This window comes from Psammomys obesus, unplaced genomic scaffold (genome assembly GCF_907164565.1).
Source record: "Psammomys obesus unplaced genomic scaffold, mPsaObe1.curated_primary_1811, whole genome shotgun sequence".
Lineage (NCBI taxonomy): Eukaryota > Metazoa > Chordata > Mammalia > Rodentia > Muridae > Psammomys > Psammomys obesus.
The window spans coordinates 799030-812849 of NW_026596234.1; the positions used below are offsets into that span (position 1 = coordinate 799030).

General features: G+C 53.0%; 1 protein-coding gene across 6 annotated transcripts in view; it reads left to right on the top strand.

Moving 5' to 3' along the window:
* The window catches only part of Kcnq2 (potassium voltage-gated channel subfamily Q member 2), a 58761-nt gene extending 49894 nt beyond the window's left edge, over window positions 1–8867 (top strand). For 4 of the 6 annotated variants that reach the window (XM_055596073.1, XM_055596068.1, XM_055596069.1 and 1 more), the window contains 2 exons: window positions 3654–3777; window positions 4316–8867. In XM_055596073.1, the coding sequence (XP_055452048.1) occupies window positions 3654–3777; window positions 4316–5038 (847 nt within the window). In that variant the 3' untranslated portion in view covers window positions 5039–8867. Of the gene's footprint in view, window positions 1–737; window positions 846–3653; window positions 3778–4315 lie in introns of all 6 variants that reach the window. The other 2 variants (XM_055596071.1, XM_055596074.1) reach the window with 1 other exon arrangement.
* The last annotated feature ends 4953 nt before the right edge of the window (window positions 8868–13820 follow it).

Here is a 13820-nt window from a genome sequence, read left to right on the forward strand (position 1 = left end):
GTGTGTGTGTGTGTGTGTGTGTGTGTGTGTGTGTGTGTGTGTGTGTGTGTGATAACTCTGAGGAGCCTATCTCCTAAGGTGGGGCACATCCTGCTTTTAAGCTCCTGGAAGTGGAGGGCAGATTTTGGGTGGGCAGAGGGTAAGGACATAAGAGGCAGCCTGGGGGACTCCTTGTGGTCACAGAAAGCTGCAGCAATGGCTGATGTTAGTTAGGGGCAGGGCTCTAGAGATGTCATCCAGCCCAGGCCGGGGCCTCTTACTCCTGGGAGCAGAGGTTGTACGTGTGCTGTGTGTGGATGAGTGAGAACCCCTAGCCTCTAGCCTAGCCCATCCCCACAACTGTTTGCTCCACTGCATCTTCCACTCCACATCTCTCTTCTCTTTCTGTCTGTCTGGGAAACAGACAAAACAGATTGAGGAGGAGGAGTCCTGTGCTCTGGCCTTTGCTGCAGGGTCCTGTTGCTCTGAAGCTGCAGAGTCCTCTTTGGGACTTAGTTCCCAGCACCAACCCCTGTACTCTGCCTGAGGTTCACTGTGCAGGCTGGGCAGCGCTCGGAACGTGGGGAAAGGCTGGCTGACGTGAGGGCCAGAGTGTGGGCCCACCGTTCTGTTTTGAGCACGTTTTTCAGAAGAATCACCGTTGTCAAGTTGCCCCCTGTTCTGTGCATGCCGGCAGCTCACCTTGGGTTGTTTATGATGTGTTTTGCTGGTGTCTCTCTTCTTGTTTACGCTGCCAGGATAGATATGATTGTGGGCCCCCCACCCCCTTCAACTCCCCGGCACAAGAAGTACCCTACCAAAGGACCCACGGCCCCTTCGAGAGAGTCACCCCAGTACTCACCTAGGTTAGGATGCACTGCCTCCTCCCGACCTGTCTGTGAATGGCCAGCCCCTTTGCTCTAGGCCGCATGATGGCAGCACCTTGCACTTTTCTTTCCACAAGGCAGGGGACATTCAGGTTCTCTCTCTTCCTAAAGGGAACGTTAGGGAAAAGGATACCCCCTTGCCAGGGCTGGTACGTAGGGCCCCTAGTCCTCCATCTACAGGGATTGCCTTGCCATGGATTTCTCCATGACATCTGCTGAGGCCACTGAAGGAGATGACCTCAGTGGCCATGACAAAGACCAGCTCAGGTCCTTCACACCTGCCCATTACTGGGGTGACCACCATGGTCCTGACCTTGGCTCTGTGTAGATTAAAGCAGATGGGGGTGCTTCCCTGGGCTTCTTTCTTAGGTGTGAGGTGTACCTGCCTGAAGAATAAATGAAGTCTGGGGGTATAGCTTAGTGGTAAGGCACTAAGTCTGTGCTTACCCAGCATAGGGCCTTATACATGCCAGATATGTGTGTGGCCCTAGGGGGCCAATTCTCATCCTTGCAGGGGGCCAGAAATAAATGGGAAAATCCCCACCGTACACCCAGCACCAAACTGTCTCTCTCAGTCCTGGTGTTATTTCTAGTTGCCACCACCAATCATTGATGTCATTGATAAGAAAGATGGGAGCCCACCTCAGCTGATTGACAGGTGGCAGGCTGAGGTCAGGGAACAGTCAGATGTCAAAAGCCAGCTCTGATGTGGTTATTTCTGGCTACCCTGGAACTACTCACATAATTCCCTGTCTCCCCCTGGCAGGCCTGATTGTCCAGGAAAAGTGAAGCTCTATAGGAGCAGGCCCAGGGAGGGCAGACAGACACTTCCCAGTCTGTCAGCTGGAGACAGAAGAGCTCCAGAAAGCTCAGAAAGTTTGGGACATTGGAACTGGCAGGCATAGCATCTGTCCACTCCTTGAGCTAGGGATACTGCCCATGAGGTCAGAGGTCAATGTGATGAGCATATCAGTCCATGAGAGAAGGATCCTGGGGGAACAGGTAGAGAGCAGTTCTTAGCCAGATGACATCCAGACAATAAGTGGTTGGTCCATGATACTATCTGCCAATAAAACTGAGGCACATTTAGTCCCCTGAGTCTTGCCGACAGTCATGGCCGCTGGCCAGGCAGGCCACGGACTGAGAAAGCCCTGCATATCTCAGACTCCCCTCAGCCTCCTCCTATGTTTCAGCTAGGTCACACACACACACACACACACACACACACACACACACACACACACACACGACAGGTCTTAAAACACCATTGGCACTTGTCACCCAAGACGTGAGAAGCACCTGGGGATTTGACTCTGATGCCCCAGCCTGAACCCCGGGAAGGAAGTGGTACAAGGTCCTTAGAGGACTCTTGTCTGGCCACCTTGAAGCAACTCAAGGTCCACCCCCGAGATCCACCAGGCAGATGGTCCGTCATGTGGCAGGGGTGAAGGGGTTGCGCATCTGTGCCTGGACCATGTGGACATTGGAACATCAGGGAACCCGTTCCCTTGCCATTGTCACTGACATCTGCTTGGAGCCAGAAGGTCCCTCCTGCCATCCCTCCCACCCTCTTTTGCATGAGCCCAGCATGAGCCCAGTGGAGCATGCAGAGGCTGCCCCTGGCTGATACAGTCCCGAGCCTTCCTCTGGGGTTGCCACAAAAACAGGTAGGGCCCCCACCCCCACCCCAGTCGGCAGAAAGTGGAGGGGAACCTGCTGACATGTACCCAGTGGAGTGTGCTTTGTGTGGGGAGCTCCACGGCTCAGCTTGAACGGCCTTGCTTAGCCACACTCTTGTGCAGTGGGCTCATAGGCTCTACACAGGTCCTTTGTTTTCAAGCGGCCCACAGTTCCCCAGCCCATGTTCGCTCTCATGACGCCCACCAGCCCTGTCATAACATGCCACGGGTACGCTGGTGTCACACAGGGCAGATAGGGACCCCAGTCCTCCAAGGACAAAGGAATCCTTCCATTCTTGTTGGTGTAATGGCTTCACTACTGATCATCTCAGTTGAACTTCTCGTCTTGCCCAACACTTACACATGCACACCCTCACTCACGTGGGTGTGAGCGCACATACATCACACATGCGTGCACACATCCCCCCCCCCAATAATACCTGTTGGCAGCACTCGTCTCTGCCCTGGTTGTGCTTTGGCAGTTTCCTACGTGGCCCTTGTTTCCTTCTCCTTGTCCTGATGCATGGAGTTAACACACTCACGGCCTCCCTGCTTCTGTTGTCCTTGCTGAAGACATTTAACACTGTCCCTGTCATACCCGTCGGGGTCCGAGGAACTCCGTGGCACATTAACGTGGGAGTAAAGCTGGCAGGGGTGGGCGTTTGGGTAAAGACACAGCCTCTCCTAACCTGGTCCCTCAGCTGGATGTCCACCAACAGCCTCTCATCGCCTGGGCCTCAGGTGGCTGTGAGACCAGTGAGTCAAGGCCTGGGAAGAGCTATGAGGCAGGACTGATGGGGGTGGAGGCATGCTAGGGAGGAGCTGGGAGTGGGCCCCGGGGGAGATAGTTCTCTTTACTCCTTGTTAATGTGCCAGATCCCACGGGAATGGAACAGATAGGAAACAGGACCCCAAGGCGTCAGGAGGCAGCCTGAGATCACGAGGCACCAGTGTCCATCTGCCTGGCACCTACTGCCCCCCGGTCGGCTCTGGACAGGGCTTGGAGCCCAGATCTGGGGGGCTGTGGGTTAGCCCAGGAAGAAGGGGCAGGGGCCTGATCACACCCTCCCAAACTCATACTTGGGGGCTGGGTCTCTATTCCTGCTAGAGTGGACCAGATTGTGGGGCGGGGCCCAACAATAACGGACAAGGACCGCACCAAAGGACCGGCAGAGACGGAGCTGCCCGAAGACCCCAGCATGATGGGACGGCTTGGGAAGGTGGAGAAACAGGTGGGAGAGGGTTGTGGGGGAATGGCCTCTGCTGTCTTCCGGTCTCATTTTGTTAGCCTGTGGCAGCTGAGCAGCCCAGGCATAAGGGTAGATGCAGCAGGAGGGGGGTCCCAGCTCTGTGAGACGTACGGGTTCCCTGTGAAATCCTACGGTCTGGCACTTTCCCTTCTCATAGTCAGTATCTGGAGACTGGAGGTGCCTAGAGGGGTAGCTGTTGGTCATGATTTGCGTTTGAGGATCCTTTGGCAGGGGTAACCACGGTGGAACTTCCAGAAATCGTGCATGGCCTACTTCCCCATCTTTTCCTTGCCCAATATTCATCCCCACTGGAAGTGGACCCTTAGGAGCTAGCTACCCCATGAGGCTTTTCTGTGTGCTGGCCTAAGCTCAGGCACACACTGACCAGTAAGCTCAGAGGTTGAGTTGTTGAAATCTGAGGTAGAGGAAGGGCAGCTCCTGGCTTCCTTCCTCTGCCCTGTCTTACCTGGGTATCCTGGGTCTTCTCAAAAGCCCAGCCCAGCAGCTGCCTTTCTTACAGGTCTTGTCCATGGAAAAGAAGCTAGACTTTCTGGTGAGCATCTACACACAGAGAATGGGCATCCCGCCAGCAGAGACAGAGGCCTATTTTGGGGCCAAGGAGCCTGAGCCGGCACCACCCTACCACAGCCCAGAGGACAGCCGCGAACATGCAGACAAGCACGGCTGTATCATTAAGATTGTCCGCTCCACCAGCTCTACGGGCCAGAGGAACTACGCGGCACCCCCAGCCATGCCCCCTGCCCAGTGTCCTCCATCCACCTCATGGCAGCAGAGCCACCAGCGCCACGGCACCTCCCCTGTGGGAGACCATGGCTCACTGGTACGCATCCCGCCACCCCCGGTACATGAGCGGTCTCTGTCTGCCTATAGTGGGGGCAACAGGGCCAGTACCGAGTTCCTGAGGCTGGAGGGCGCCCCGTCCTGCAGGCCCTCTGAGGCTGCCCTGCGGGATAGCGACACGTCCATCTCCATCCCATCAGTGGACCATGAGGAGCTGGAGCGCTCCTTCAGTGGCTTCAGTATCTCCCAGTCCAAGGAGAACCTGGATGCCCTGGGCAGCTGTTATGCGGCTGTGGCGCCGTGCGCCAAGGTCAGGCCCTACATCGCAGAGGGGGAGTCTGACACAGACTCAGACCTCTGCACACCATGCGGGCCCCCTCCACGCTCTGCCACTGGTGAGGGCCCCTTTGGAGATGTGGGTTGGGCAGGGCCCAGGAAGTGAGACTGGGCTCCTGGGCCCCATGCCACACCCACTCTGGTTCCTGGTTTGGAGCTGGCGTTCCATTCCAGGGCCTTTCCTAAAGCGACAGAATGACATAGAGATGTGTGGTTTGGGAGGATGCTCGTGGTTCTGGCGCTCAGGGTTCATGTGGAGTGGAGATGAGGCAGGACTCCTTGGCACATATGGTAATACTTTACAGAAGTTCTTTTCCAACCAGGAGGGGGAGGTTGAGGCCGGGCCCTGGAGGCCCCAGGAGCCACCTACGACAGCAAAGCTAGCCCTGCCTAGTCTTCTTGGGGGAACAGCTATTGCCCTGTGAGTGAGGAGGGACAGAGCAATGTTGGCACCTGTGAGTCGGGGTGTGGCTGGGAGCAAGGACATGGGAGGTAATGGTGAAGCAGACCTGTCTACTTCTGATGGCCAGTCCTAAGGCTCATGGGTCTCTCAGTTTAGGCTGTAAGCACAGGAGATGTAGTAGGTCCCTGGAAATGGCCCACTCTTACACCTGACTACTTATCCCTCGGGTCCCGACTGTCCCAGTAAAGCATTACCAGGCCCCCTGTTTGTGTGTGGCTGGGTAATGCCTCTCATCCCTGGGGCACCTAGTTGCAGAGCTGCCGGCCAGCATCTTCCTCCCTCTCCCAGGTTATGTGGCTCTTTCCGTGGAAGCCACCCTTTGATCAGGATTCTTTTCCTGTAGCTGAAGAAGGAGTGAGGCCTTAGAGACCAACCTGGAGCTTAGAATTGATCTGTGGATTCTCCTGGCTTCCACCTCTTGAGGGAGGACCCAACTCAGTGTTTTCTGAAAGGGTTTCATTGGCAGGTTCTGGCTGCCTCGTCCCTGGCACTGTAGCCCAGGAGGTATGAGTGGGCACTTCATAGCCTCTGCTCTTTCCTGGTGTGGCCAGCACTTCAAGAGAACCACCTGGTAAATAGACCAGCACTGCCCTTAGCCAGGGCACCCCCTTACCTTCTGCTGCCTACTTGACTCTACAGATTCAGGCAGGGCTGAACGACAAGGCATCATCAAACTGCCAGCTCTTTCTACATGAGAGCATGGCCTCTGAGCCTGGTCAAGGATCCTTCCCACAGGAGCTGGCCACCCACAGTCCTTTACCCACTGATGGGTCCCTTGGCTGTGGCCTCTGGGTGTTTGGGGAATTGGGAACACCTTGTCTCCTACTCTGGTGAGGAATAACCTCTGTCCTCTGGTATGAGTGGGCATCTTGGACCACCTGGTAGCCAGCTTTAGAGGGAGACAGTGTAGATGTTGTGGTCTCACAACATCTGGTCCAGAGGTTCCTGCATTGGGTGACAGCATTTTGGGGTGGGGTTCTCAGACCCTCTGAAACATCAGCTTTCCTGATCACTGAGGGCAAGTACTGTAGAGCTTGAGCCTGGGCAGAACTCTATGTACTTCTCCCACCTCTTAAAAAGTGTGCTCTGGCAGGGGCAGAGGCAGCTTGAGTGGGGGTTATATGCTCAGCAGAAGACCCCCAGTCCCTGAGGAGAGCTTGAGATCATGTGTTTGTCAGTGATCTGGGCATTAGGGAGCCATGTTTGCTGTCTGTTGTGGCTACATGTCCTCCAAGTCAGGGCCACTAGGATCTCACTTCAGGGTGCCTTTGCTAGGCTCCTAGCTGGGCATGGCAGGAGATGTAGACAGGAAGAATAGCTATACCTTCACTAGCTCTTCTCTTGGAGAGATGAGCCTGAGTCTGAGCCCTCCCCCTCTGTGTCAGGACAGGAAGACTCTAGAACAGAGGGACAAGACCATCTAACCCCGAACAAACCAGCAGCCAGAGTTCTCCTTCCCTAGACCTGGGCAGGCCATAACTGTCTCAGCTCTGGGAGATGTGGGAGAGAGGTTTGCATTCGTCCTACATGCTCCATACAGTGTGCCCTGCTTCTTGAGTGGCCCAGCATCCTGTCCCCAGAGCTGCCATCCATACAAGAGCCTGGGGTACCCTGAACTAGGGTTTTGTGGAATGACGAGGGTGGACAGACACCCCATTCCCAGCAACCGTGGCCACAAAGAATTTATCAGAAGCCCTTTTTCAGGTTACAGCAAGAGGGAGATGGGAAGGCCATGGCCTGCTCTTCCAGTGAGCACTGGTCAAGACTGCAGTTTTGGCTGCTTAGAGGAAGGAAGTGTATCTTACGGGGTGACATGGAAGCCCTGATGTGAGAGGTGACTGAGTCCTTGCTTGGGGGACCCAGATCCAGCAACAAATGTCTACTGCCTTGGCATCCCCACTCTCAGGGAAGCAGGACAGGATGGAGGCTGAAGGCTCTATTCACATGTGACCAAGTGTGGCTGAAGTGGCTCAAGGCCAGCAGCTGCCCCATGGCAAAATTTCCCTCAGAAAACATTTGTGGTCCCAACACACTCCCTCACATGCCCACCAGCAACATGCCCATACACTGGGCACATGTGTACATTCACATATGCACACACAAAAGCTTACAGATTATGCTTTCAATGAACACACAAGTATACACACACACACACAAGTGTACATACAACAGGTCTACTTTCAAACATGAATTCCTTGTTATACACGTGCACACAAAAGCTCACACATAGTTTTCCAGACCACATGTAATAGGTGTATGTACCTATGCACATGAACACACATAGGAACTTAGAGGCTCCATCATATTAATTCCGTATATGCATATACAGCAGGTATCCACTTTTATACTGAATATTCACATAGATGTGTAACCTGTATGTATAATGTATGCACACACGTAGGCTTTTCTCTCTCTCTCCACACACACACACACACACACACACACACACACACACACACACACACCTTTTTCTTTTTGGCTCTTCCTGATGGAAACTGCCTGGGGACGGTGTCACAAGAATTAATGACGAATGTTCTAAAATGTTGAGCCTGACTGCGGTGGGAGTTCTGGATGTTTAGGTTTTCTGGGCATCAATGGTAGAGAGTTTACCTGAAGCCCACTGAATTCCCACACTGCCCTCTCCCTGGACTAAATGGTGGCTGTCTGCAGGTAACAAGAGAGGCTGTGGCTAGGTCAGAGCGAGGGCAGCCCTAGTGCCTACTGAGGTCCAGATCAGTCTTGCTATTGGCCATTCCACAGTCCCCTCTTATACACATGCCTGCTTCATCATGCCAGGCTGTGATTGGTGTTTTTTGGCATCTTCCTTTCTTGTCCCTTTCAATTGTGGCCTCCAGATAGTGCACTCTTGTCTACCAGGGCCAGGACACCTGGGGTGAGGGCCCATCTGCTGTCTTCCCTGTGGTCTGGGCAGACCAAGTGTCCATTTGAGGCTATAAGCTAGCTCTTAGTTATGCTTTCACTTTTAGGGGGCCTCACTTGAAATCCCCATTGAGAAGCTGAGGGGTCACTGAACACTGCATGAACCTCCTTGGAGGAGGCTTTCTAAGCTGTAGTTTCCTCAGTTACTAGACATAGGGGATAGAGATCCAGGGCCATCTTCCATGTTTAATGCACTGGTTTAAGGTTCTCTCTCCCCTTGAGTTGATGGCTCCAGTTCAGAATGTGAAAAGGGGGGCCACCATGCCTTCTGCCACCCTATTGGGTTTATCCTGTATCAGGGGCACTGTGAAGAACACCCTTACTTTTTATGGAAAGAGCTGGGCCCAGAGATGTCTTCAGACCTTCCCCCAGACATGGGACAGGAATGCCTTTCTGAAACACTGGAGTGTGGGTCTTTCAGCCCTCTGGCTGTAAGCAGTGTAGAGGAGAGGCTAAGACACCATGGCTCACACCCCAATATCAGCAGGCAACACTTAAGTCTTTCTCTTTGAAATAAACATGGAAAACATGATTTGAACAGTGGGGCCCACTGGGCAGGGACTCAGAGGTGTCTGGTGCGCGTTGTATCCCAGCAGGGTAGGCTGGGGTTAGAGTGGAGAGTCTGTACAGGGCACCCTTGAAGCCCAGGCTCACATAGCTGGCATCAAACCCTGCTGCTCTGGTACAGAGAGACCAGCCTTCTGTTCCCTGACACCTCCCAGGGCATAGGATGTAGGGTGTGGGGAAAGAGGAAGCCTATCTGGATGCCCTAGGCTCCTACTGTGCCCCAGCTGAGCTAAGGAGGCAAGAGCTTCTCAGAGGAGGAATTATGATGGAAATGAAGATTTCTAGTGGAGATCCAGGTGCCTCTTCCTTCTGAGGAGTCCTAAACATGTGCCCAACACATGCCTGAGGGCCTAGGAGGCCCAGCATCCCTGAAAGTCAGTGAATTGGGGCCACCATTTTCTGAATTTTGCTTCTCCATGATGTGGTTCTGGCAGCAGTCCTTGGGGAGAACCAGGAAAGGGGGTGGAGAGTGAGGGTTACACTCTAGGGAGGAGACCCATCAAACATCTGGAGGTGCCTGGGTTTTAAGTTTGTTCAGAGCTCTGTCTTTGATGCTCCGCTTTGTGCCCTGGCTGACAGAGGATGCTGGGTCTGGCCCATGACCCACCCTGATGTTCCCCTGGTGTCTAAGCCTCTGTCAGAGGAGGGATAGTTCCCAGGCTGGTTTTTTTTTTCTGGGACTCTCGGGCAGGCGTGCACATCGCTAACACTGCACATCCAACCGGGATTGGCTTTTACAAAGTTGTTGCCTTAAAGTATGTTGAGGGAAATCCACCAAGGCCACCCCTGCCTCTGCCTGATACACACACACTGGACTCTGTCTCCAGGTCCTGCCACTGGAGAGGAGTGCTGGCATGATGGGCTGCCACTAGTGGTCCCACATGGAGGGGCTCAAAGCTGTGATCCCCTTGACATCATCCATCTGCCTGGGATGGCTCCATACACAGTGCAGCGCACCCTGCGATTCCAGTCCACACCTGCCCATTGCAGTCTTGTCCCCCGGCCGCAGCTGCGGCTGCAGCTTTCCCCATCTGCGCTGTTGCCTTTGGCTGTCTTTGCACTTTTGTTCATGCTCCAAAGAATATTTCATAATGCCTTCATACTGACATGCACCCTAACCATTTTGTACATGCCCTTGGGCCACAGCTACTGGCCTTCTCCTTTTGGCCAGCGTGCTGCCACCCGCGCACAACGCTGTCTTCTAGGGACAGATGCCCAGGGAATGAACTCTAGTTTTCTAACGGACTAGCTGAAATGCTAACTTACCCGACATGAACAGGATGTCTGTGCTGTGTGGGCGGGCCAACGTGAGCTCGCAGGGAACTTTGGGGCAGAATGCTACAGCAGGGATGCATGTGGATGGTTCTGGAAAGTTTTGCTGCCACAGGGCTGAGTTCAGATGCCCAGTGGACCTGTGCACTTAGTAAAACACAGTGATTCAACCTGGACTGCCTGGCCTCTTTATTTGCATGTGTCTCCTGAAAGTTGGTATAAGAGCTGGGGACCTGGCTGGGGAGGCACAGCCACTCAGCTCTTCAACTTGGGGACTCTCAAGACCCAGGCTCTGTATTTCCTAGGGCTGTTATCAGAGTTGTTAGGGTCAAAGGTTGGGTCCTTTTAGTCCTAACAGCCTAGGGTCAAAAGGCCAGTCAGGAGGAAATAGAAGCAGAAAGATTTATTTAGTGTGGCTGCATTATTTAGTGTGGGAAGATAAAGCTATTCCAGTTCCATTTTGCCACTAGGCTTAAGTTTAAATAGGAGCAAGAGGTATGTATAACTAAACAGTTTTAGTCAAAGTGTGTCCCCGCCCATCATTGTCAGCTCTAGTTTCTCCTGCAAGATGGTCTGACAAGTTGTCATAACTATGTGAAATCTTTTCCCTCCTCTGGCTGGTACCAGGCTTCAGGCTTTTCCTTCTTTTAGCATCCTGAAGGAAATTCCAGTTGCCAGGGGTCCATTGTTTCAATGGCCGTATGGCCAAAGGGAAAGAAGGGTGAAGGTGTCTCTTTAGAGCATCCTCATCATTCTACCAGGAGAATTACAGGGGCACCTTCAAGTAGCCATAAACTTGAGGCTGTGAGACACCAGACATCCACTCTGGAACAAATTAGACTCTGCACAAGCCCTCACCCTCAGTGTAGTGCTCAATTTTGTCAGGACAGAAGGATCCTGGGTCAACAGGTGCTCCTGGCTTGGGCCATCACATCCTTATATACTTCAACGGTGAACTGATTCTCAGAGTGACCACCTGGACCAGCGGAGACCTATTTGGTCAAGCTTGGCTTGTTGCTGGTGCACAGCCTGGGCGCTGATGTCATTCTGGCTGCTGTCCTGTCCTTGGTGCCCGCCTTTCGCATCTCACCCCCCTCCACTGGCTCCTGCATTAGACCCCTGGCTGTCTATCCTCTGGCTACCCTGAACCTCAGCAAGGTGAGGTGCAGTGTAGGTGGGCACCCACACAGTCAGTCTCTCCACTGCCTGAAGGTTGGTGGAGTGTGGCTTTGGTGGGCTCTGGCCTGTAAGTTGGGGTTTTGCTGCTCTGTCTTCTGAAGTTACCCCACAGGTCCTCTCCGGACCTCTTGGGGGGGGCAGCTGAGCAGGAAGAGCAGCTGGACTTGGCTTGGTAGCTCCCCAAGGCAGTGCCTGGCCCTAGACAGGTGCCCAGAGCTGTTGGCATGGCTGGACAAGACATCCTACTTCTGCTGTGCAGCATGGTGTCCAGGAGGGGCTCACGACAGCTCTTGAGAGTCCGTAGGGTCATATGTTTCATATAGGCATTGTGTGATTACTGAGTCGATGCCAGTGCAGCCAGCCCTCTGTTTCTGGGACATTATAATCAGTCTGAGTTTGGGAACAGTTGAGTGGCCTAATTCATTTGGCTTCCACCTTTCTGGGCATAGCCAGTGTCCTGTGCTCCTCCTTCTGGCCATGATCACCCTTGTCTGCTTCATTTCTATGAGCCTAGAGGTCTGTGTGGGATTAGAATAGGAGTTAGGAGTTGGGTGTGGTAAACAGAGAAGCCCTGAATAACAAGTGAGACTTGTTCATAGGTAAAACCACCCCAGTGTATGGGGATCTGCCGTCTTGTTGCTTTTCTTTGCATGACTCCCTCCTTTAGGGTACCACCTGCCCTAATATAACCACTGTAGTTAGGCCATTACATTTTAAAACATTTTTAAAAATTTATTTGACCACTTATAGACTAACCCCAGACCCCTCCCTCCTTTCCTCCCAGTCCTGCCCTCATGCCCTGTCCTCCCCATTACTCCTGTGTTTCTTCTCAGGAAAGGGGCAGCCCCTAAGGGGTACCAACCCACCTTGGCATGTCGTTATAGCTGGACTAAGTGTATCTTCTTCCACTGAGGCCAAACAAGGCAGCTTAGCTAGGGGAAAGGGATCCAAAGGCAGGCAGCAGAGTCAGAGACAGCCCCTACTCCCATTGTTAGGGGACCCACCTGATGACCAGGCTACACATCTGCTACATATGTGTAGGGGCTCTAGGTCCAGCCCGAGCAAGCTCTTTGGTTGTTGGTTCAGTCTCTGTGAGCCTCCATGGGCCAAGGTTAGTTTAATCTGCAGGTCTTCTTGTGGTATTCTTGACCTCTCTGGCTCCCTCAACCCTTCTTCCCACTCTTCCTCAAAACTCTCTGAGTAAGCTGGGTGTGATGGTACACATGTATAATCCCAGCACTCGGGGAGAAGGAGGCAGATGGGTCTCTGTGAGTTCAAGGCCAGCTTGGTCTACAAAGCGAGTCCAGGACAGCCAAGGCTATACAAAGAAACCCTGTCTCAAAAAAAGAAAAACAAAACAAAGAAAAACAAAACCCTCCCTGAGCGTGACCTATTGTCTGGCTGTGGATCTCTGCATCTGTTTCCATCAGGCGCTTGATGAAGCCTCTCAGTTATACTAGGCTCCTGCCTGCAAGCATAGCAGAGTATCATCAATAGTGTCAGGAGGTGGCTCTCTCCCATGGGGTGGGTCTCAAGTTGGGCCAGTCATTGGCTTGCCATTCCCTCAATCTCTGCTCCATCTTTATCCCTACACATCTTGTAGGTGAGACAAATTTGGGGTTGAAGGTTGTATGGGTAAGTTGGTGTTGCCCACCCTCTTCTGGACATCCCACCCGGCTACAGGAGGTGGTTAACTTCAGGCTCCTTAACCCTCACTGCTAGGAATCTCAGCTAGAATCACCCCATAGACTCTCGGGAGTCCATTACATTTTCATTGCATCCAGAAGATTGGGAAGTGGAATCTTCCTTCTTCTGTACCAAGTACCTGGTTAGAAGAAGAAGAAGAAGAAGAAGAAGAAGAAGAAGAAGAAGAAGAAGGCCATTATTAAGAGAATGGGTAAAGATGACTGCAGCTCACCAAATGTGTGTCTTTTTTGGGCGCACCAGACCAATACATCAGAGCCACATGGTCTTGGGTTAGACACTGGCCAGTCAGCTAGTGGCCATAGACAGAGCAGAGCATAAAATGTGGTTTCCTCAGGTTAGGGACACATCTACCCCAGGCTCTCTCTGCAACCTGTTCTGGCCATGGTGTCCTGACCAGTTTTTCTGTGGTTTGCCAATCAGCAACATCTATCACTCTATCTCATAGAAAGGAAAACTGGGGTATGGGAGCCTGAGAGTCTCTGGTCAGCAGGCAAATGCATTCTGCCAAGTTCCTTCTAGGATGGTCATGCTGTAGACAATCTGGGAGTATCTCCTAGCCTCACTCTCACCAGGCAGCCACACCCTAGTCTCTTATGGGTCCCTTAGATAGCTAAAGCCCGATAGGGTTTAGTGGCCTGGTGGTGGTTATGAGTAAGAAGCAGGTACCTAGACTGAGCCTGGGGCTGTATCATATGATGGATCCCATGGACAGGTGCGTAGGCATACTTTTTATCTACTTTATTTAGGTTTCTTATGTCTA